Genomic DNA, 22567 nt, shown 5'->3' on the forward strand with positions numbered 1-22567 from the left:
TATTGCCACGAGGAACCTTTGTCCCTTAATTCTTGATAAATTGGATAGTTTATACGACTTTAAGAGGCTATAAACTTTGATTAATGTTCATTCACAGTTACTCTTTATTTTTGTTTGCTACACGCTTTGAGCTTACAGTCTTACAGTTAACAGCTCACGGCTTACAGCGCCTCGCGGTGGCGTCATTAACTAACTTTTAACCAAGGTAAGATGACAATATTGATAAATACATCGGATAATAGTAATCTTTCTTAAAAAAGAATGTCTATGAAAAATTAATACGTAGAAATACTTTTGTTTTCTTAAAATTAATTTTTAAATTAATTAATAACATTTGTTGAGGAAATTTCCGATAAATTTACTCATTAAATAATTATTAACATTTAATTTACTTAAAATATAGTACTCTGAATTATCGGTATACACTTGACAACACAAAAAGAGTGTCCCTAACCTTAAAAATTATTTATGTTTACTATCTAACTCTTGAATTAATTCAATGAATTAATTCTTGAATTAATTCAATAAAATAATTCTTGAATTAATTGAATTAATTAATTCTTGAAATAATTCAATAAATTAATTATTGAATTAATTCAATAAATTAATTCAATGAATTAATCCTTGAATTAATTCTTGAAGTAATTCAATATATTAATTCTTGAATTAATTCAATAAATTAATTCTTGAATTAATTTAATGAATTAGTTCTTGAATTAATCCAATGAATTAATACTTGAATTAATCCAATGAATTAATACTTGAATTAATCCAATGAATTAATACTTGAATTAATTCTTGAATTAATACTTGAATTAATTCTTGAATTAATACTTGAATTAATTCTTGAATTAATTCAATGAATTAATCTTGAATTAATCCAATGAATTAATACTTGAATTAATTCTTGAATTAATTCTATGAATTAATTCAATCAATTAACTCTTGAATTAATTCTATGAATTTATTCAATAAATTAATTCTTGAATTAATTCAATAAATTAATTTTTAAATTATTTCAATGAATTAATTTTTAAATGAATTCAATAAAAATAAAATTTTTTTAAAATCGTTAATTGCATTAAATTCTTAACCAAATACACGACTGGTGGAATCTCCATTTTACTTCTAAAAATTACAATTTTCAAGCCTAATTATTTGATTAAATATCTCGGAATACTGTTTTTTAATTTTTTAATTAATTATTAGGCTACGTAGATTAAATTTACAAATTTTCAGGAAGTTTTAAAAATTTGACTTCGCGTAGATCTCCTTAAATTAATAGAATAAATTGGCGTTAATTCCTGTTTGTATAATTCCGTAAAAGCCATGCAGTCTAACAATAAGCAGCAAACCAAGTAACGAACCGGGACCTGATCCTGACACACGTAGTCCGAGGGTCAGCATAAAAAAACTACCGAAAAGTAAATCTTGCCCGATCAACCATATGATCCCAAATGAAATGAAATAAAAAATGTATATTTTATAAAAGTAGATCCGAAGCATCAGAATAAAAATAAAAGTGTATAAATAAAGGACGAAGGGCTTTATCTAACTAATAAAATAAATTTTCTAACAAAAATCACACTGACCCTTACGGATAAAAATCGGACGGAACGAATCAGCTGGAATATCTTTATTATATTTATGTTTGATGTTCGGAGGAGCATTGACCCTTGTGATCCGTTTTTACAAATTTATCAACTGTATGTTTTATTTGGGTAAAAACTTACATCCCCTGAGTCTTATTATAGATTTTAGTCAATCAATAATTATCTGTGAATCCTAGACGACCATTATATTTTTTTAATATTCCCGTCTCGGCGTTTAGTTGAGCCTCGAGGCTCGCTAACTACTGCAAAAAAGGCTCAAGGAAAAAATAAATTTTATCTCGAGATCATGAGATGACGCTAATCTAACGCCTTCATTCCCGTAAACGCCCCTCGGTTCATCCGAGTCTACTTTTTGTAACGACTTTACGCCCTCGCCTACTTCTTCACTCAAGTATCTTGAGAGGCAAGACGCAGCTTCTGATAATAATAAAGATATATATATATATATATATATATATATATATATATATATATATATATATATATATATATATATCTATATATTTTTTTTTGTCCAGACAAAAATAAAATATGATGCAGAAAAAAAAGAAATTGTGTTTATCAAATGGTAATTATTATTGGCCTATTGTTATTGTTACAAGCAATTAAGGATGTCGGTGGGGAGAAACATAACAACGGTTATGATAGTACAAAAGACGGTGAGTTTGCTCATTGGTTTAACGAGCTAATAAAAGTTTTAACAGCAAGTACACCTTTTAAACATTTCCGTTCACTTTTCTCTGGCATGTTACACTTTACATCGCTGTCTTGTTTTTAGTAACGACGATAATTATACCTAACAATGATAATTCGTAAGTACTAATGGGTATATTGAAAAAAGTAAATGAAAATTTTAAAAAATTTTCATTACATGTTAATAAATATTCATTATATACAAGTATTAATTATAATTTATGTCAATAAATTTTATTGCTGAGAAATAAATTAGAATTTTATTTTATTTGTATTTAATATAATTATATTAGATACAAATATGTGTTTATTGAGCAAATCTATGCAAAGTAGTCAAATTTTTAAAACTTCTTGAAAATTTGTAAATTCAATCTACGTAGCTTAATAATTAATAAAAGAATTAAAAAAACAGTAGCTTTCTGGGATATTTAATCAAATAATTAGGCTTGAAAATTGTAATTTTTACAAGTAAAATGGAGATTCCACCAGCCGTGTATTTGGTTAAAAATTTAATACAATTAACGATTTTAAAAAAATTTCATTTTTATTGAATTAATTCAAGAATTAATTCATTGAATGAATTCAAGAATTAATTTATTGAATTAATTCAAGAATCAATTCAAGTATCAATTCAAGAATTAATTCAAGAATTAATTTATTGAATTAATTCAAAAATTTATTTCTTGAAATAATTTATTGAATTAACTCAAGAATTAATTTATTGAATTAATTCAAGAATCAATTCAAGTATCAATTCAAGAATTAATTCAAGAATTAATTTATTGAATTAATTCAAAAATTTATTTCTTGAAATAATTTATTGAATTAACTCAAGAATTAATTTATTGAATTAATTTAAGAATTAATTCATTGAATTAATTCAAGGATTAATTCAAGAATTAATTCAAGTATTAATTCAACAATTAATTTATTGAATTAATTCAAGAATTAATTCATTGAATTAATTCAAGAGTTAGACAGTAAACGTAAATAAATTTTAAGGTTAGGGACACTCTTTTTGTGTTGTCAAGTGTATACCGGTAATTCAGAGTGCTATATTGTTTTATTAGTCAATTAAATGTTAAAAATTATTTAATGAGTAAATTTATCGGACAATTTCCTCAATAAATGTTATTAATTAACTTAAAAATTAATTTTAAGATAACCATAGTATTTCTACGTATTATTTTTTTATAGACATTCTTTACACTAGGAGGGTACTTGGATTTCTTTAAATGGATAAATAATAAAAATTAATCTGTAGATGGAAAAAAAAAAGTAATTTGAAAACTGGGATTGGCTCGATAACAAGACAAAAGACACGTTCGCTAGGCAATCTTATAGACGAGCTTTTATTGTTTTTAAAACTATTATTTTATCTTTTTTTTTGGGACCATTGTAGTGGTCCCTGGTCAAAGGATAATCCAGCAATCCACCCCAAACCTTGAATAAGCTCAATGCTCAAACCGAAAAGGCAACAAAGTCCATCTGACTGGAGACTAGAGACTGGACTTGTACCAATTGTACTCTTCTATCTCCTCCTTCGGACGTGTTGATTGTCTTGGCTTCAGATAAACCGTTTCCACGTACTTTTCATCATCCCAATAATACAATCCATTTTTATCTTTTGATCATTTCGGCTTTTGTTACTAACAACTTTATCGAATGATTACAAAGGAAATTGTAAAATAGTAATTTATTTCGTAGGAAAAAATTAATTTTTATTTTTACTATTTTACTATGGTAAGTTTTATTAAATAAAATAGTAACGGTGGACTATACTTGTAATTTAATAATTTTTACGATCTACTATTGTAAATTTTATTCAACAAATAAGACTACCAACAGACTTAAAAAGCCTAATACTATAAGGCTAATTATACAAGATGTGTTAGTGAACTTTACAATTAAACTATTGTAAAAATTGACACAAGGTTTTTTTGAATAAATTTTAGGGAGGGAGAAGGTAGGAGGTTCGACTGATTAGTAACTTTGCAGTAACCGAAAAAACAAATCGGAATTTTCCGTCCGGGAATCGAACCCAGAACTGTTTAGTTGGTAGCCAGACGACTCTCCCTCTACGCTATCCGAGGTAAACTACTATTGATGTCCTGCAGCATTTCCATAAACTCGCGAATCTAGCGCTGTGCACGGCCAACATTCACACTAATTTAAAAACATTCCAATTAAACTATTGTAAAATTAGTTAGTTCTATTAGAAAGATCCAGAGGCAGCACTGGACAATTTTCGTCTAAAATATTTGAAAGTTACCGGTAATACAAGTATAGTTTAGCATTACGATAGTTTTATTCGAAATTTTCGTAGAAAATTTCAATGTGTTGAATTAATTAATTAATTAATTAATTAATCAATTAATCTCCCTTTAAAGAAAATAAACTTTCTGTTAACATCTTTTGTTAAATAAAAAATCTAAATGTTGTAATAAAAAATATATATAAATATTGAATTTGATAATTAGCGTATTCCCTGATGGTGCGCTAGTGGTATCTGGTATCTGGTTAGCTCCAGGTCGAAATAAAGAGAAAATAGTCGGAGATTGTAGAGCGAAATTATACGAGATAGGCGAGAACCAGAGAACTAGAGAACCACCCCAGACTATTTGGAGTATTGCTCTCTGTTGATGATCTCGAGAGACGGAATATAATATCATCGTGATACTCCTGGATTTGTTACCGGATATTCTATCGTGGATATCGATAATCATTAACATTATCCCGGTGCACTTGTAAAATTAATAATTTCCCCAAGCAAAAGGGATGAACAAGACGAAGAATTTTATTTAAAAAAGCGGACATAAATAAAAGTGATGAAAAAAAAATAAAAGAAGATGCGATTAGATGACTTGTCAAGCTCCGGGAAAATTGCATTTTACAAACTTGTTTCGAGGAAAGAATTGGAGAAAATTGTGGAATAGAGTGGTAGTGGCCAGGTGGGAAAAAAGGGTCTACCCCTTCTCTTATAAGAGTTAGAATGAGACGGGGGATAAAATGGAAAATAACCCGTAGGTAGATAGAAATTGTAGGAGAATGAGAATAAGAGAACGAACAGTACCAAAGTCCTCCTTACGCGACGTCTAGAGCACATCCCGACCCTTCTCTCGACGTCGACGACATTTCAAACGTCTTCTTGTTCTTCTCCAGCGCAACTTCCACCAGCCTATATACAAAGAGACACACAAATTGCCTCGGAACTTAGTTTCGAGGTATAAAGGACCGGGGGATTACCTTTCGATTTAATGATTGATTTGAAATTATTGCACAGTAAAGTAATATATATATTGCAACTATTTCGAAATCAACCGAGTGATTAATAAAATTTATAATTGATTAATCGGTTAAGTTTTTGGGTAGTTTCTGGGAGTTAACATTCGAATGGCTCCTTTGATGTTATTAATTAGTGGAAATTCTACTCTGTCTCTTGACAAGATTCTAATATCTATCAAAGCCTCGGATTATTGCTGTTTACATTGCCAGGATTATTGGTTTACCAACTACTCGTGTACAATCACCCGTAAGATATAATCAAACGTTTATTTGATATTTTTATTTATAAGAAATTTTATACGAAAATTTCCAATAAAACTATCGTAATGATGGATTATACTTGTATTACCGGTAACTTTCAAATATTTTATACGAAAATGGTCCAGTGCTGCCTCTGGATCTTTCCAATAGAAGTAACTAATTTTACAATAGTTTAATTGAAATGTTTTTAAATTAGTGTGAGTGTTGGCCGTGCACAGCGCTAGACTCGCGAGTTTATGTAAATGCTGAAAAACATCAATAGCAGTTTACCTCGGATAGCGAAGAGGGAGAGTCGTCTGGCTACCAACTAAACAGTTCTGGGTTCGATTCCCGGACGGAAAATTCCGATTTGTTTTTTCAGCAACTGCAAAGTTACCAATCAGTCGAACCTCCTACCTTCTCCCTCCCTAAAATTTATTCAAAAAAAACCTTGTGTCAATTTTTACAATAGTTTAATTGCAAAGTTCACTAACACATCTTGTATAATTAGCTCTATAGTATTGGACTTTTTAAGTCTGTTGGTAGTGTTATTTGTTGAATAAAATTTACAATAGTAGATCGAAAAATTATTAAATTACAAGTATAGTCCACCGTTACTATTTTATTTAATAAAAATTACGATAGTAAAATAGTAAAAATTCCTTCAATTTTTTTTCCGTGTACCATGTAAATATTTTATAGAATATTTACATGCAGTATACGGAAGAAAATTTCTACTAAATTTTCCAATAAAACTATCGTAATGCTGGACTATACTTGTATTACCGGTAACTTTCAAATATTTTAGACGAAAATTGTCCAGTGCTGCCTCTGGATCTTTCCAATAGAACCAACTAATTATACAACAGTTTAATTGGAATGTTTTTAAATTAGTGTGAGTGTTGGCCGTGCACAGCGCTAGACTCGCGAGTTTATGTAAATGCTGAAGGACATCAATAGTAGTTTACCTCGGATAGCGAATAGGGAGAGTCGTCTGGCTACCAACTAAACAGTTCTGGGTTCGATTCCCGGACGGAAAATTCCGATTTGTTTTTTCAGCAACTGCAAAGTTACCAATCAGTCGAACTTCCTACCTTCTCTCTCCCTAAAATTTATTCAAAAAAAACCTTGAGTCAATTTTTACAATAGTTTAATTGTAAAGTTCACTAACACATCTTGTATAATTAGCTCTATAGTATTGGACTTTTTAAGTCTGTTGGTAGTGTTATTTGTTGAATAAAATTTACAATAGTAGATCGTAAAAATTAATAAATGACAAGTATAGTCTACCGTTAATATTTTATTTATCCTCCGCCAATTAAATCACTGTTTCTTTGTTTTGCAATAATGTCTAATAAAACGACAAACAAACATCTGGCAATTTTTTAAAAATATCCGGGGGTCATTAAAGTGACCCTCGCATATTCTCGTACAATGAATCTGTCATTTTGTAATAGGATTGGCCCCCATCCCCAATAATTTATCCTATTCTCAGACATCTGTTGGAGATATTATTAAAAATAATAACAAAATAAATTATTAATTAATTATATTTTAAATTCAACGCTACAATTATCTATAAATTAGCCTTTACTATTATTTTAGGTGCGATGAATCCACCGAAGCCTCTTCTACTCTTGTAGTAAATTCCAACCCCAGAAATAGGAGACGCCGGCTCAGTTACGACCTCTTGAAAATCCAAAAAGGGAATCATGTGCTGTGCAAAATCGTACTTCCAGTCGCTCGGGTGGAATTTAATGTAATGTTTATTCGGCGTACTGATTTCTTCACTGCCAGAAGGTGGTATTAAAGAAACATTTGAGTCAGATATTAACAATACTTTTCTATAAAAAAAAAAAATATTGATTCATTACTCATTAAATACAACTCAAGCCCGCTAATAATTTAAGGAGCAATTTTAGAGGGCTTTTGTGGTATTTTATTGTTAAAATTCTGATAGTTACCTTTTTCCTTGTATTCTGTGGTGTGGGAACCAATTTTCAATGTCTAGATTTCCGGTTGAGTCTACTGTAGTGCCTATTACTCCTAAAGAAAATCTTCCGACGCTAAAACCGTGAACTTTTGTCTTTGGATCGTATCTGTTGAATTGGACTCCTAAAAATTGGATTTAAAAAAAATATAATAATAATTCATTTAACTTAATTATAAAAATTATTATTATTATTACTCGACTGTTTCAAAATTTTTTAAATAATCATAATAATAATAATTATAATGCTTTCAAATTAATTATGAAAATTATTAATATTATTCGATTGTTTCAAATTTTTTAAATAATAACAATAATAATAATGAAAATAATAATAATACTTTAAAATTAATCATAAAAATTATTAATATAATTCGATTGTTTCAAATTTTTTAAATAATTACAATAATAATAATAAAAATAGTTTCAAATTAATTACAAAAACTTTCATTATTATTCGATTGTTTCAAATTGTTTAAATAATAACAATAATAATAATAAAAATAATTATCATACTTTAAAATTAATCATAAAAATCATTATTATTATTATTATTATTATTATTATTATTCGACTTTTTCAAATTTTTTAATTAATAATAATAATACTTTCAAATTAATTATTAATATAATTCGATTGTTTCAAATTTTTTCAATAATAACAATAATAATAATAAAAATAATAATAATACTTTAAAATTAATTACAAAAACTATTATTATTATTCGATTGTTTTAATTTTTTTTTAATAATAATAATAATAATAGTTTCAAATTAATTATAAAAATTATTTATATTATTCGATTGTTTCAAATTTTTTTAAATAATAACAATAATAATAATAATAATAATAATAATAATAATAATAATACTTTCAAATTAATTATTCAAATTATTAATATAATTCGATTGTTTCAAATTTTTTAAATAATGACAATAATAATAATAAAAATAATAATAATACTTTAAAATTAATTACAAAAACTATTATAATTATTCGATTATTTCAAATTATTTAAATAATAACAATAATAATAATAAAAATAATTATCATACTTTAAAATTAATCATAAATTCATCATTATTATTATTATTATTATTATTATTATTATTATTCGACTTTTTCAAATTTTTTAATTAATAATAATAATACTTTCAAATTAATTATTAATATAATTCGATTGTTTCAAATTTTTTAAATAATCACAATAATAATAAAAATAATAATAATACTTTAAAATTAATTACAAAAACTATTATTATTATTCGATTGTTTTAATTTTTTTTTAACAATAATAATAATAGTTTCAAATTAATTATAAAAATTATTAATATTATTCGATTGTTTCAAATGTTTTAAATAAGAACAATAATAATAATAATAAAAATAATAAAAATAGTTTCAAATTAATTACAAAAACTTTTATTATTATTCGATTGTTTCAAATTTTTTAAATAATAACAATAATAATAATAAAAATAATAATAATACTTTAAAATTAATTACAAAAACTATTATTATTATTTGATTGTTTTAATTTTTTTTGAATAATAATAATAATAGTAATAATAATAGTTTTAAATTAAATATAAAAATTATTAATATTATTCGATTGTTTCAGATGTTTTAAATAAGAACAATACTAATAAAAATAAAAATAAAAATTATACTTTAAAATTAATTATAAAAATTATTATTATTATTCGATTGTTTAAAATTTTTAAAACAATAATAATAATTAATAGAGTACCTGTTAAAACTTGATCTTCCGGAAGAATAATTTCATCAAGTTGAAACGCTCGACTGTCGTAATTCATGGGACCGGGCGTAGTGCACCAATTTTTGATGCTCCAATGGACGGTGCTCTGTTTGATGAAACCGTTCACCAATTGGCCTTGTTGAATTTCTAGGTGTACCATTTTTGTTCTTATGACAAGTCGTAATCCTGTAATTACACTATTAGATAAAAAATTAATTAATTATCAATGTTATTGATAAATCAATAATCATAAATCATAATAATAATAATGAAAGATAGTTACTATCCCTCCTCGACTAGTGACTGAATAGTGTCTAAGCAAAAAGACCGGACGGAATTTTTGCTGTGAGTGTCATCGCAGTAACATTTACAAGTAACGCACCGACTGTGAGAAGACATTGGGTAATTTGTGTATAAATCATGATTTTTATAAAAATGATGATGTTGTCGATCATGTAGTCCTTCGGTTTTTCTTACGTTAAAGTCAGAGCCATCTTTGTTTGGTTTAAACCGGTACATCATGTTGTCTACACGCTAAAAATAATTTTTTATTTAATATAAAAAATTATTAACTTAATATTAATAAATAAATAAAATTTTGCTATATTAAATAATGAATTTTGTTAAATTGCACGGTAATTTCTTAAATATTGACGTTTTTAAAAAAATAAGCTCATCCCGATGTTACACTCATCAAGAGCTTTCGTTTGAGTACCCACATGCATTTTTGATATATTTTTCATAAATGGGTGATTCTCTGTAAGGACGTCTTAAATCTGTACAAAATTGTCCGACCAAATTATTTTTGATTTTATTAGAAAAAAAATTAACAAGGGCTACAAAACTATCAGCTTAATCATAATAAATAAACAGCCGATTTAATTTTTGCTTTTTCAATATTTGTGTATCTTTTGCCATATAACATCACAGGGGACTGTTTGCCAGGGGACTGTTTTTTTTTTTTTTTTTTATCAAATTGAGAAAAATCAAGCAAACTATTTCAATGCATTCAACTTTTCGAGTTCTCAATCAATGTTTACATTAATAAGAATAATATTAAGACTTGTGGATCGAATTTTATAAATAAATTATAACTAAAAATAGTTGCCAGGGGACTGAGTTTTCAAGTGGCCCAGACACATATTTCCAGCATAAACGGTGCTTTGACACTAAATAAAATGCCGATAAAGCGCTAACGGCCCTATGGTTATTAACTCAAGGCTAGTTAGATCCTTATAAACCTTACAAAAGGTAAAATAACACGCTGGATTTTTTTTTTGGCTTTGAACTTCTGGCAGGGGACTGTTCTTAAAATGCCTGGGACAAACTTTGGTTTAATGAATTTAATGAAAGAAATTAATTTTCGGTACTTTTTATTGAAGAAGATTGTTAGTTAACTAATTAAGTTTATAATCATTATGGACCAAATTATATATTATGGACGAATAACTTAAAATTGAATCTTAAAGTTTTAATTTTGGGAATGGGACAGCCCAGGGGACTGATATTTCGGTGGTTTACCAATTTATAGCAAAAAAAACCGAAATTTATTTCATTTTAATTTTCAATGCTCCAAATAGAAATGTTTTTTTACTTTTGTAACAAATTTCTTTTAGTAACAAAATAACAATTTTTCCAATAAAAAAAATGCCTGAGACAGCAAGAAACATCCTTACAAAGAATCACCCATATACATATATATAATATATATAAATATATGAAAAATTGATGTGGGTACTCAAATGAAAGGTCTCGATGAGTGTAATCTCAAGGTGAGCTTATATCTTTAAAAATGTCAATAGTTCACAAGAGGTAGTTTCGTTTCTTAACTATCTTAAATTGCACTGTACTTTCTTAAATATTGACATTTTTAAAGATATAAGCTCATCTCGATGTTATACTGAGCAAGAGCTTTAATTTGAGTACCTACTTGCATTTTTGATATATTTTTCATATATACATATATATACATACTATACATAAATATATATAATATATGAAAATTTGATGTGGGTATTCAAATGAAAGGTCTCGATGAGTGTAATCTCAAGGTGATCTTATATCTTTGAAATTTTCAATAGTTCACAAGATATAGGCTCGTTTCTTAATTATGTTAAATTGCACTGTACTTTCTTAAATATTGACATTTTTAAAGATATAAGCTCATCCCGACGTTATACTTATCAAAAGCTTTAATTTGAGTACCTACATGAATTTTTGATATATACATATATATATATATATATATATATATATATATATATATATATATATATATATATATATATATATATATATATATATAATATATATAAATATATAAAATATATAAAAAATTGATGTGGGTACTCAAATGAAAGGTCTTTATGACTGTAATCTCAAGGTGAGCTTATATCTTTAAAAATATCAATAGTTCACAAGATACAAGGTCATTTCTTAATGATGTATCTAGAGATAATTACTTATTCTCTTAATAATACAGATTAATTATTTAAAATAAACTTACTAAAGTAACTGTAGCATCAAAACCAACAACATCTTTGCATTTAATAATCCTTCCATTGCACTGAAATAATTGATTGACAATAGATTTATTATAATGTTCATTGTAGTGATAATGAGTATCATCATAATCGGAACACCTTCCTGTGCACTGTCCATTCTTACTCAAATATTGTTCATCAAAAAGTTGTCCTTTTAAAAATGTCAACCTTCCAAATGTAACATCTAAAAATAAAATCACTTGTTTAATTTAAAAATAATATATTTAAACACACTAATTAACTTTTACCATTTCTGTGAATTTCAGGGTCCTTTTTTTGGATATATTTATACGACTGAGCAAAACTAGACTTGACTGATAGTAAAAAATAAATTAATACTAAATTAATGATATTCATTTTAATATTTTAATATTGGGTATTGTCAGCCAAGTATGAAAAATGACTAATGAATAACTAATGATGGTTTTATATATTGAATTTTTATTATCTCCAAGATTATTAACACATTAATTTTTATTTTAAAATAACTGTGAGTAGTAGTTACGATAATTATATCACCATTTATAGTATACTGATCGTTGTATTATGTGTGAACACTTGTTTAAAATGAATTTTCACAGAACATTCTATAATATTCTTTTAATATTAGTCACCTACTCATTGTCGCTCCCCATTGATGCCACTGATTAAATATTAATTCAGTTTTATTGACTTAAACTACGTAAAAAATTATTTAAATTTAATTAATTGTTAAAAACTATTTTGTCTATTAGTTAAAAAATCATTAAAACTTTAAATATTTTTCCTCACAGCAAAATTCCTCAACACTTTGTTTTTTTGTAATTAAACTCAAAATTTTTGCCAAAAATATGTATTTTACTAAAAAAATTTATTTTAATATAAATTTTTAAATATCGGCTTACTTATTGGTCCTGAGAAAAAATTATAAGAGACATTTTTTATATAATTAAATTAAATATAATTAATTAAAGAAAAATTTCAAAATTTTTTTTATACGACCAATATTTTCGCTTTAATAGCAAAAATTTTACACAATTAATTATTAATCTATCTCTGTATTCAAAAATGCTCTATCTCTAGATACATAATTAAGAAATGACCTTGTATCTTGTTAATTATTGACATTTTTAAGGATATGAGCTCATTCCGATATTACACTCATCAAGAGCTTTCATTTGAGTACCCACATCAATTTTTTATATATTTATATACATTATATATATATGAATATATGAAAACAATATCAAAAATGCAAGTGGGTACTCAAATGAAAGGTCTCAATGAGTGTAATGTCGAAATGAGCTTACATCTTTAAAAATATCAATATTAATTAAGATATGACCTTGTATTTTGTGAAAAATTGACCTTTTTAAAGATATAAGCTCATCTTGAGATTACACTTATCAAGACCTTTCATTTGAATACCCACATCAATTTTTCATTATATATATATATATATATATATATATATATCAAAAATGCATGTGGGTATTCAAATGAAAGCTCTTGATGCACGTAACATAAAGATGAGCTTATATCTTAAAAATATCAATATTAATTAAGAAATAACCTTGTATTTTGTGAAAAATTGATCTTTTTAAAGATATAAGCTCATTCCGATATTACACTCATTAAGAGCTTTCATTTAAATACCCGCATTAAATTTTCATATATTTTATATATTTATGTATATATATATATATATATATATATATGAAAAATATATCAAAAATGCAAGTGGGTACTCGAATGAAAGATCTTGATGAGTGTAACATCAAGATGAGCTTATATTTTAAAAATATATATTATATATATGTATATATGAAAAATATATCAAAAATGCATGTGGGTACTCAAATGAAAGCTCTTGATGAGTGTAACATCAAGATGAGCTTATATCTTAAAGAACTTCAATATTTAAAAAAGTACAGTGCAATTTAACAAAATTCTTTATTTAATAATGAAAAATTTTATGTATTTATAATGAACAAATCACGGCAGTCACGTAGTGACTGCATTGTTGCTAGTCATTATTATTAAGGCAAAAATTTTAGCCCTAATAATAAAGTAAATTATTTCGAGATAATTTGTCTTAGAATAAAATATAAATTAAAATTTTTAATAAGGTTGTTAATAGTATTAAGCGTATGTGACATGAAACACGCACGTCATTGTAAAATCTAATTTAGTCCGATTAACAGTGACGTGGTTGATAATGCTTGTAAATTGGGTAAATTATGTTGCTGTACCCGAACAGCCGTCTCTGACCCTGCTACTGTCACTGGCATTCGTACACCTATAACTATATACCAATATAACTATATGCAATTGTTAACGATTAACATATGTAGAGACACATTACTAGACGTACCAAGAGAAATGTTTTAATTTAGAGACATCGGACAACAATCTACAATTTATATTAGTCGAATATATATTTATATCGATCAAAGTTAATTACCCAATTAAAAGTTAGCTGACGAGAGTCAAAAGAGGAAGATAAGGTAACACAGGATAGATAAATATCTAACAAAACTAAAGGGACAGTGAAACAGTCGACCGCAATCGTGTATGCAATTTACCCAAAGCTACAAACTACTTTTATTTCAATTAAAATACTTAAACTTTTACTAATTGCCCTTCACACTATAAGTGGGATCTTTATTAGTAGAGACTTCGATTGTCGAGCTGGTGTAAGCACTGTCAAAACCAATACGACCCTTTTTTGTACTCTAACAAACGACCTGTCGACTAACTGACGGGTGTATCTTTCATTTTACTCGCTTTAGATAAAATAGTAACTAGTATAACAGTAACAATGACAATGTCGAGCAGTTTATTGTTATCAAGGGCTTATTATTCTGGTGAGTGACTTTATTTCTGGTCTTTAGTTGTTAGAGTCATTGTAAACTGTGACAAGTTATGGTTTGATGAAAAAAAAAAATTTATAATTAATCTGGAGATAAATTTAGTTGATTTTTCATTTAATTATTTATAATTTATTTTAAAAAGTAATTCTTGCTAAAATTAATATTTGAAGAATTTTGGATATTTTTTTAGTGACTATACAATAATTTTACATTTTTTTATTGACCATATCGGCGACTAAATAAATTATTAATTATTAAATTGTATAAATGAAAGTTAAATGATCTGAAAAATAAAAAATATTTAGTTTGTTTGATTAAGGTACTTGAGGGTAATAAGGCCTAAGTGACAGAAATTATATTTAAAATACTCTTGTAGAAATCTTGCACAGAAATGTCGCAAGTTTAAATTTTGTTTTATAAAATCAAAAATTAACAGTTCAGAATTTAATTATTTATAATTCATTTTAAAAAGTAATTATTGCTAAAATTAATATTTGAAGAATTTTGGATATTTTTATAGTGACTATACAATAATTTTTCATTTTTTTTATTGACCATATCGGCAACTAAATAAATTATTAATTATTAAATTATATAAATGAAAGTTAAATGATCTGAAAAATAAAAAATATTTAGTTTGTTTGATTAAGGTACTTGAGGGTAATAAGGCCCAAATGACAGAAATTATATTTAAAATACTCTTGTAGAAATCTTGCACAGAAATGTCGCAAGTTTTAATTTTGTTTTATAAAGTCAAAAATTAACAATTTTTGATTGAATTATTTATAATTCATTTTAAAAAGTAATTCTTGCTAAAATTAATATTTTACGAATTTTGGATATTTTTATAGTGACTATACAATAATTTTTCATTTTTTTTATTGACCATATCGGCGACTAAATAAATTATTAATTATTAAATTGTATAAATGAAAGTTAAATGATCTGAAAAATAAAAAATATTTAGTTTGTTTGATTAAGGTACTAGAGGGTAATAAGGCCCAAGTGACAGAAATTATATTTAAAATACTCTTGTAGAAATCTTGCACAGAAATGTCGCAAGTTTAAATTTTGTTTTATAAAATCAAAAATTAACAGTTCAGAATTTAATTATTTATAATTCATTTTAAAAAGTAATTTTTGCTAATATTAATATTTGAAGAATTTTGGATATTTTTATAGTGACTATACAATAATTATTTTTTTTATTGACCATATCGGCAACTAAATAAATAAATTATGAATTATTAAATTATATAAATGAAAGTTAAATGATCTGAAAAATAAAAAATATTTAGTTTGTTTGATTAAGGTACTTGAGGGTAATAAGGCCCAAATGACAGAAATTATATTTAAAATACTCTTGTAGAAATCTTCCACTGAAATGTCGCAAGTTTTAATTTTGTTTTATAAAGTCAAAAATTAACAATTTTTCATTGAATTATTTATAATTTATTTTAAAAAGTAATTTTTGCTAAAATTAATATTTTACGAATTTTGGATATTTTTATAGTGACTATACAATAATTTTTCATTTTTTTTATTGACCATATCGGCGACTAAATAAATAAATTATTAAATTGTATAAATGAAAGTTAAATGATCTGAAAAATAAAAAATATTTAGTTTGTTTGATTAAGGTACTTGAGGGTAATAAGGCCCAAGTGACAGAAATAATATTTAAAATAACGGCTCTTGCTAAAGGCTACTCTAGTAGAAGTGTCTTGGATAGAAATGTCTTGACAAGTTTATAGAGTCCCGATAGGACGTTCTCTGTCTTGTAGATTAAATCATCCTAAATATGCTAAAGTACCGCTGAACAATTTATAAAAAAGGATTTGAGTAAATAGTAAGCATTTGTTAATTATTTTACATTTTATTATTTAAAATGATCCTTTTAATGTTTATCTTAATCTTAAAAACGTATTGTTGGTAAATTGAAGTGATGATTAATCTCTAATAGCTATTTTACACGCTTTATATTAGCTTCACTTGTATGTCAGTTTGTCAGTATGTCAGTATGTAACTCTCCGTGGGTAATTTGCGCGCCTGAATATTTTTGATAATCAACAAATAATAGTTTAAAAAAACTAAAAAATCACGCTTTTATAAATAAACCAAACTAAAAAGTAAAAAATAAATAATAGTTTAAAAACTAAAAAACACGCTTTTTATAGAAAACCAAACTAAAATAGAAAATAAATTTAAATTAAGAATAGTGTTAAAAATTTCAATAAATATAAATTAATACTAGTGTAAATAAAAAAAATATATTTTATTTTAAAAAGCGTGCGGTGCTTTTTAAGATATTATCAAAATGATAATCCCTCTACTCATATCTGTCAATAAAATATTTATAACTATTGACACCATGCACCTCACGCTTTTTTTAAAATAAAATACATTTTTTTTATTTACACTATTATTAATTTATATTTATTGAAATTTTTAACACTATTCTTAATTTAAATTTATTTTCTATTTTTTAGTTTGGTTTTCTATAAAAAGCGTGTTTTTAGTTTTTTTAAACTATTATTTATTATTAAGTACAGTTTAACTATTTCCAGTATGTTTACCCCTTGGGCGTTATTACCCCACCTAAAATAACGCATATTCTGGTTTTTGTAAAAGTTTAGTTTGTTTATGGTAAAAATCACCATTACTTCATTATATTTAAATGTATTATAATAAAGATTAATGATACATTTCAATAATTAAATACAATATTTTAGTTTTTTTTCAAAATATGTTATTACAATAAATAAAACTGTTAAAGTTAAATCGCAGATCTTTTTAATAAAAATTAAAAATATAAAAACACACATGTGTCAACTGTTCCACTTTCTCTAAGTGCGGAATAAGGATTCTTCAATTACATTCATTAAATTAGGTTAAGTAAAATATAAAATATAAATAGCTCACGCGTAATATAGATAAATTGGTATCTTTGACTATCGATAAATATTTGTCAAAAGCGTACGCGTGTAAAGTACAAATACAGATGCCAATAATAATAATAATTAATTAATTATCTACTGATGGTCTGGGAAAGTAGTTGACCTTAAAAAAAAAAAATATGATAAAATAGTATTAAGTAAATACTGCGAATTTAGTAGAACAATAAGCTCGAAACAATGAACGGAGAGTAAAGAGTTCGTTGTAGTGATAAAAGGTTTTAATTATTATTTTCACTGCACTAGAAATTTTATTAAAGTGTGCGTTATATTATACATTTAATGGTTGTATTACATTTAAATTAAAATTGTAAAAAGTATTTGTGGATTTAACTTAAATAAATTCCCATCAGATTGCAATGTCTTGTGTCTTATAACTCACCCTTGTGTGACAAGATACAAAAGCTCATTTGCGATATCAATCTTTTTAAATAAATTGTTCTTTTAAAAATTTTTTTTTTTTACTAATTTAATTACAATCTTGAATAAGATGAAAATATTTTTAACAAAAATGCTAGCAGTTAAAAAGTTATAAATAAAGTCGGAATTTTTACCGAAATTTGAGAATAATAATTAATATCGTATAAAAAATTTTTTATAAAAATTGTTTAAAATTTAATTTTATAAAAAACAATGTTTTACAATTTTTTTTTAGACCAATAAAAAAGCCGCAATTTTAAAATTAATTTTTTTTTAATTAGCAAAATTTTTGATAATTTATTATGAATTTTAATTTTAAAATTACGGCGAAAATATTAATGGTATAAAAAATTTTTTGAAATAAAAATTGTTTAAAATTTAATTTTATAAAAAAATGTGTTGTAATTTTTTTCTACGGCCAATCAAAAAGCCGCAATTTTCTAATTAATTTTTTTATAATTAGCAAAATTTTTAATAATTTATCATAACTTTTAATTTTAAAATTACGACGAAAATATTGATGGTATAAAAAAAATTGTTTAAAATTTAATTTTATAAAAAATTTCTAATAATTTATTTTTAAGGCCAATAAAAAAGCCGCAATTTTAATATTAAGTTTTTTATAATTAGCAAAAATTTGAATAATTTATCTTAAATTTTTAATTAAAAAATTACAGTGAAAATATTGAAAGAAGATAAAATTTTATCCCAGTTATTTTTTACTAATTAAAATCTAATTGTCACGGAATAAAGACGTATACGTATTATCTATAGATAACTATATAATTACGTAATTACGTTCTACATTATTAAATAATCACGTTATTTAATATCTCGTTACGATAAAAATTGACAACCACATCACCTTAATAAGTATTAAATTAATGTATTATTATATCATTACACAACTTAAGATCTATATATCTTACTTGTTAATGTATAATCTAATCAGTTTGTATTTTTGCCTCGAGGAATAAACTCCAGAGCAATGGAAGCTAAAATGAAGGTAAAAAAATATTAATTATTCTCAATAAATTACTACAAAAAATATATATTAATTTAATCCGTATTATTTATAAGAAAGTGGTAGCAGTGGTAACAGGTGGTAGCTCTGGGGTGGGAAAATCTATCGTCGAGCGGATAATTCGGAATGAAGGAAGAGTTATAGTGATTGACATTGATGAGGAAAAAGGCCAAGCTGTTGCTAAATCTTTGGGAAGTAATGTAGTGTTTGTAAAAGCAGATGTAAGTATTATTTTAAAAATTAATACACAGAAAAAAAAATGTTCAAGAATCAAGTATATAATTTTGAAGAACTTCATCTTCTTAATTTGAGTAAAAAAATTCTTAAACTAAGAAATATTTACTTGGTTTAATTTAAGTAAATTTTACTAGATTCAAGAATTTTTTGTCTTGATTCTTGAGAATTACCCTCTTCAAAATTATTTTCCTGGTTCAAAAATTTTTCTCACGAATTAAGTTAATTTTTATTTCAGTGTAAAATAATTAATAGGCTTGAAAAATTTATATTTAGTATATTTATATTTTTTTAAAAGGTTACATCCGAAAAGGAAGTAAAAGAAGCGCTTGCAATTGCAAAGGATAAATTTTTGAGGATAAATGTCCTGATAAATTGCGCCGGAATTGTAAAATGGGGCGCCCCGTACGATTTCCAGAGAAATGCGGCCTTGTCAATAGAGAGCTTCCAAAAGGTGATGGACGTAAATGCTCTGGGGACTTTCAATGTCACGCGTTTGGTCGCGGGGCTCATGGGGGAAAACGAACCTGACGAGAATGGGGAACGAGGTATGATAATTAACATCGGGAGCGTGCTGGCAGCCGACGGCAACGTTGATTTCTTCGCTTACTCTGTCAGTAAGGCCACGGTTGTCGGAATGACAATACCTCTTGCACGGGCCTTTGCTGATAAGGCCATCAGAGTGGTGGCAGTTTCTCCAGGGTATCTTGATACACCCATGACACGTTAGTATTTTAATTGTAATCTAAAATATTGAGTTTAATTATCGGAATGTATCAATAACCTTTATTTCAATACATTTAAATATAATAAAGTAATGGGGGTTTTTACCATAAGCAAACTAAACTTTTACAAAAACCAGAATATGCGTTATTTTAGGTGGGGTAATAAGGCCCAAGGGTTAAACATACTGGAAATAGTTAAACTGTACTTAATAAAATAGCTATTAGAGATTAATCATCACTTCAATTTACCAACAATACTTTTTTAAGATTAAGATAAACATTAAAAGGATCATTTTAAATAATAAAATGTAAAATAATAAACAAATGCTTGCCATTTACTCAAATCCTTTTTTATAAATTGTTCAGCGGTACTTTAGCATATTTAGGATGATTTAATCTACAAGACAGAGAACGTCCTATCGGGACTCTATAAACTTGTCAAGACATTTCTATCCAAGACACTTCTACTAGAGTAGCCTTTAGCAAGAGCCGTTATTTTAAATATTATTTCTGTCACTTGGGCCTTATTACCCTCAAGTACTTTAATCAAACAAAATAAATTTTTTTTATTTTTCAGATCATTTAACTTTCATTTATATAATTTAATAATTAATAATTTATTTAGTTGCCGATATGGTCAATAAAAAAAATAATTATTGTATAGTCACTATAAAAATATCCAGAATTCTTTAAATATTAATTTTAGTAAAAAATTACTTTTTAAAATAAATTATAAATAATTAAATTCTGAATTGTTAATTTTTGATTTTATAAAACAAAATTTAAACTTGCGACATTTCTATGCAAAATTTCTACAAGAGTATTTTAAGTATAATTTCTGTCACTTGGGCCTTATTACCCTCAAGTACCTTAATCAAACAAACTAAATATTTTTTATTTTTCAGATCATTTAACTTTTATTTATATAATTTAATAATTAATAAATTATTCATTTATTTACCGATATGGTCAATAAAAAAATGTAAAATTACTGTATAATCACTATAAAAATATCCAAAATTCTTAAAATATTAATTTTAGCAAAAAATTACTTTTTAAAATGAATTATAAATAATTAAATTCCGAATTGTTAATTTTTAATTTTATAAAACAAAATTTAGCTGTTATTTCTGTTACAGGAAATGAATTTCCTATCGAAAAATTAAACGAAGCAATGCTAAAGTTAAACTTATTTCCAAAGCGACTTGGCCAGCCGGAAGAAATCGCTCACCTGATCCAGTGCGTAATTGAAAATCCGTTTATCAACGCCGTTAATCTAACAATCAGCGGTGGATTTCATAATACCAACTAGAGCTCATAAATATAAAAAGCATCGCTCGTCATGTTAAGTGTAGTTCAAGCTTATATACTTAAAGTGACAAATGGTATTTGTGTACAGTATATTGCAAGATTGCAGGACGGATCAATTATAGTGTTGTGATACGCACGTACCGAAAGGTTCATTTCGTAGGGAAGGAAAATTTACGATATTTTACAGCCACTTGGAACTGGAAATCCAGTTTGATGTTGAACAAATTTATCTGTATGAGTGAAATATGAGTCCGACATGACGTTTATATTAAACATAATCATCAGTAGCATCAACCACGACAGCTGGGGCAGGACCTTTAAAAATACTTACCCTAAACTATAATATATATTTGAATGAAAATTTATTTTTTTTATATCAACACACTAATAAAAAAAACTATCTTGATTAAAGAAAAATATTCTTGCTCCAAGAAAATTATTTTGAAGAGAACTAGTCGTCTTAATTCAAGAAATTCTTGTCTTGATTTAATGTTTCTTGGAGCGAGAGATCTAATCACTCCGATCGATAAAATTTTTACGAGGTTCAAGACTATATTATCTTCGATCGATACAAGTGAATTCTTTATTAAAAAACGATTCTCTTCAATAAACAATTATTTTATTTCATTTAAAGAATTATTGATTGTTGATTCAACAACTAATTTTTTTATTTATAATCTTATAAGTTTAAGTCAGAAAAAAACTTTGAAGTTAAAAAATTTTTATTTCTCTATTTGCCGACAAAATATTTATTAATACAGAGGATAGCAAAAATACTTAAATTAATATACTTAAAACAAGTAAAATAATAGGTTAATTGTGGAGTGGCGCCATACTTGGAACAGGTCGGTAATATCTTGAACCAACGTTACCGTCTATCTAAATCCTCGAGAAAGAAATTCTTGGGCGACAGTTGTATATATC

General features: G+C 25.7%; 2 protein-coding genes across 3 annotated transcripts; one reads left to right on the forward strand and one right to left on the reverse strand.

The window, feature by feature from the left end:
• Window positions 1-7363: 7363 nt before the first annotated feature.
• On the reverse strand, window positions 7364-12495 carry LOC123270793. Of its 2 annotated transcripts, none has more exons than XM_044736946.1 (6): window positions 12372-12495; window positions 12087-12307; window positions 9864-10114; window positions 9572-9777; window positions 7796-7946; window positions 7364-7621 (listed from the first exon to the last, which is right to left on the reverse strand). In XM_044736946.1, the coding sequence occupies exons 1-6, from the start codon at window positions 12478-12480 to the stop codon at window positions 7408-7410; spliced, it is 1152 nt and encodes a 383-aa protein (XP_044592881.1). In that variant the 5' UTR covers window positions 12481-12495; the 3' UTR covers window positions 7364-7407. The 2 variants fall into 2 exon arrangements, with proteins under 2 accessions (XP_044592881.1, XP_044592880.1); XM_044736945.1 differs by having other exon boundaries at window positions 7364-7675.
• Window positions 12496-19243: 6748 nt separating this feature from the next.
• LOC123270676 (3-hydroxyacyl-CoA dehydrogenase type-2-like) lies at window positions 19244-22015 on the forward strand. Its single transcript, XM_044736834.1, has 4 exons — window positions 19244-19355; window positions 19430-19594; window positions 19906-20332; window positions 21472-22015. The coding sequence occupies exons 1-4, from the start codon at window positions 19338-19340 to the stop codon at window positions 21642-21644; spliced, it is 783 nt and encodes a 260-aa protein (XP_044592769.1). The 5' UTR covers window positions 19244-19337; the 3' UTR covers window positions 21645-22015.
• The last annotated feature ends 552 nt before the right edge of the window (window positions 22016-22567 follow it).

Source organism: Cotesia glomerata, linkage group LG8, assembly GCF_020080835.1.
Source record: "Cotesia glomerata isolate CgM1 linkage group LG8, MPM_Cglom_v2.3, whole genome shotgun sequence".
NCBI lineage: Eukaryota > Metazoa > Arthropoda > Insecta > Hymenoptera > Braconidae > Cotesia > Cotesia glomerata.

Coding starts and splice junctions, on each gene's coding strand:
- LOC123270793 (XM_044736945.1), bottom strand. CDS start 12,480: ATGAATATCATTAATTTAGTATTAATTTATTTTTTACTATCAGTCAAG. Junction 10,115..12,086: donor TTGATGCTACAGTTACTTTA/GTAAGTTTATTT, acceptor AATTATTTTTAG/CGTGTAGACAACATGATGTA. Junction 7,676..7,795: donor CACAGAATACAAGGAAAAAG/GTAACTATCAGA, acceptor TTTTTTTTATAG/AAAAGTATTGTTAATATCTG.
- LOC123270676 (XM_044736834.1), top strand. Junction 19,595..19,905: donor TAGTGTTTGTAAAAGCAGAT/GTAAGTATTATT, acceptor TTTTTTTAAAAG/GTTACATCCGAAAAGGAAGT. Junction 20,333..21,471: donor TCTTGATACACCCATGACAC/GTTAGTATTTTA, acceptor TTTCTGTTACAG/GAAATGAATTTCCTATCGAA.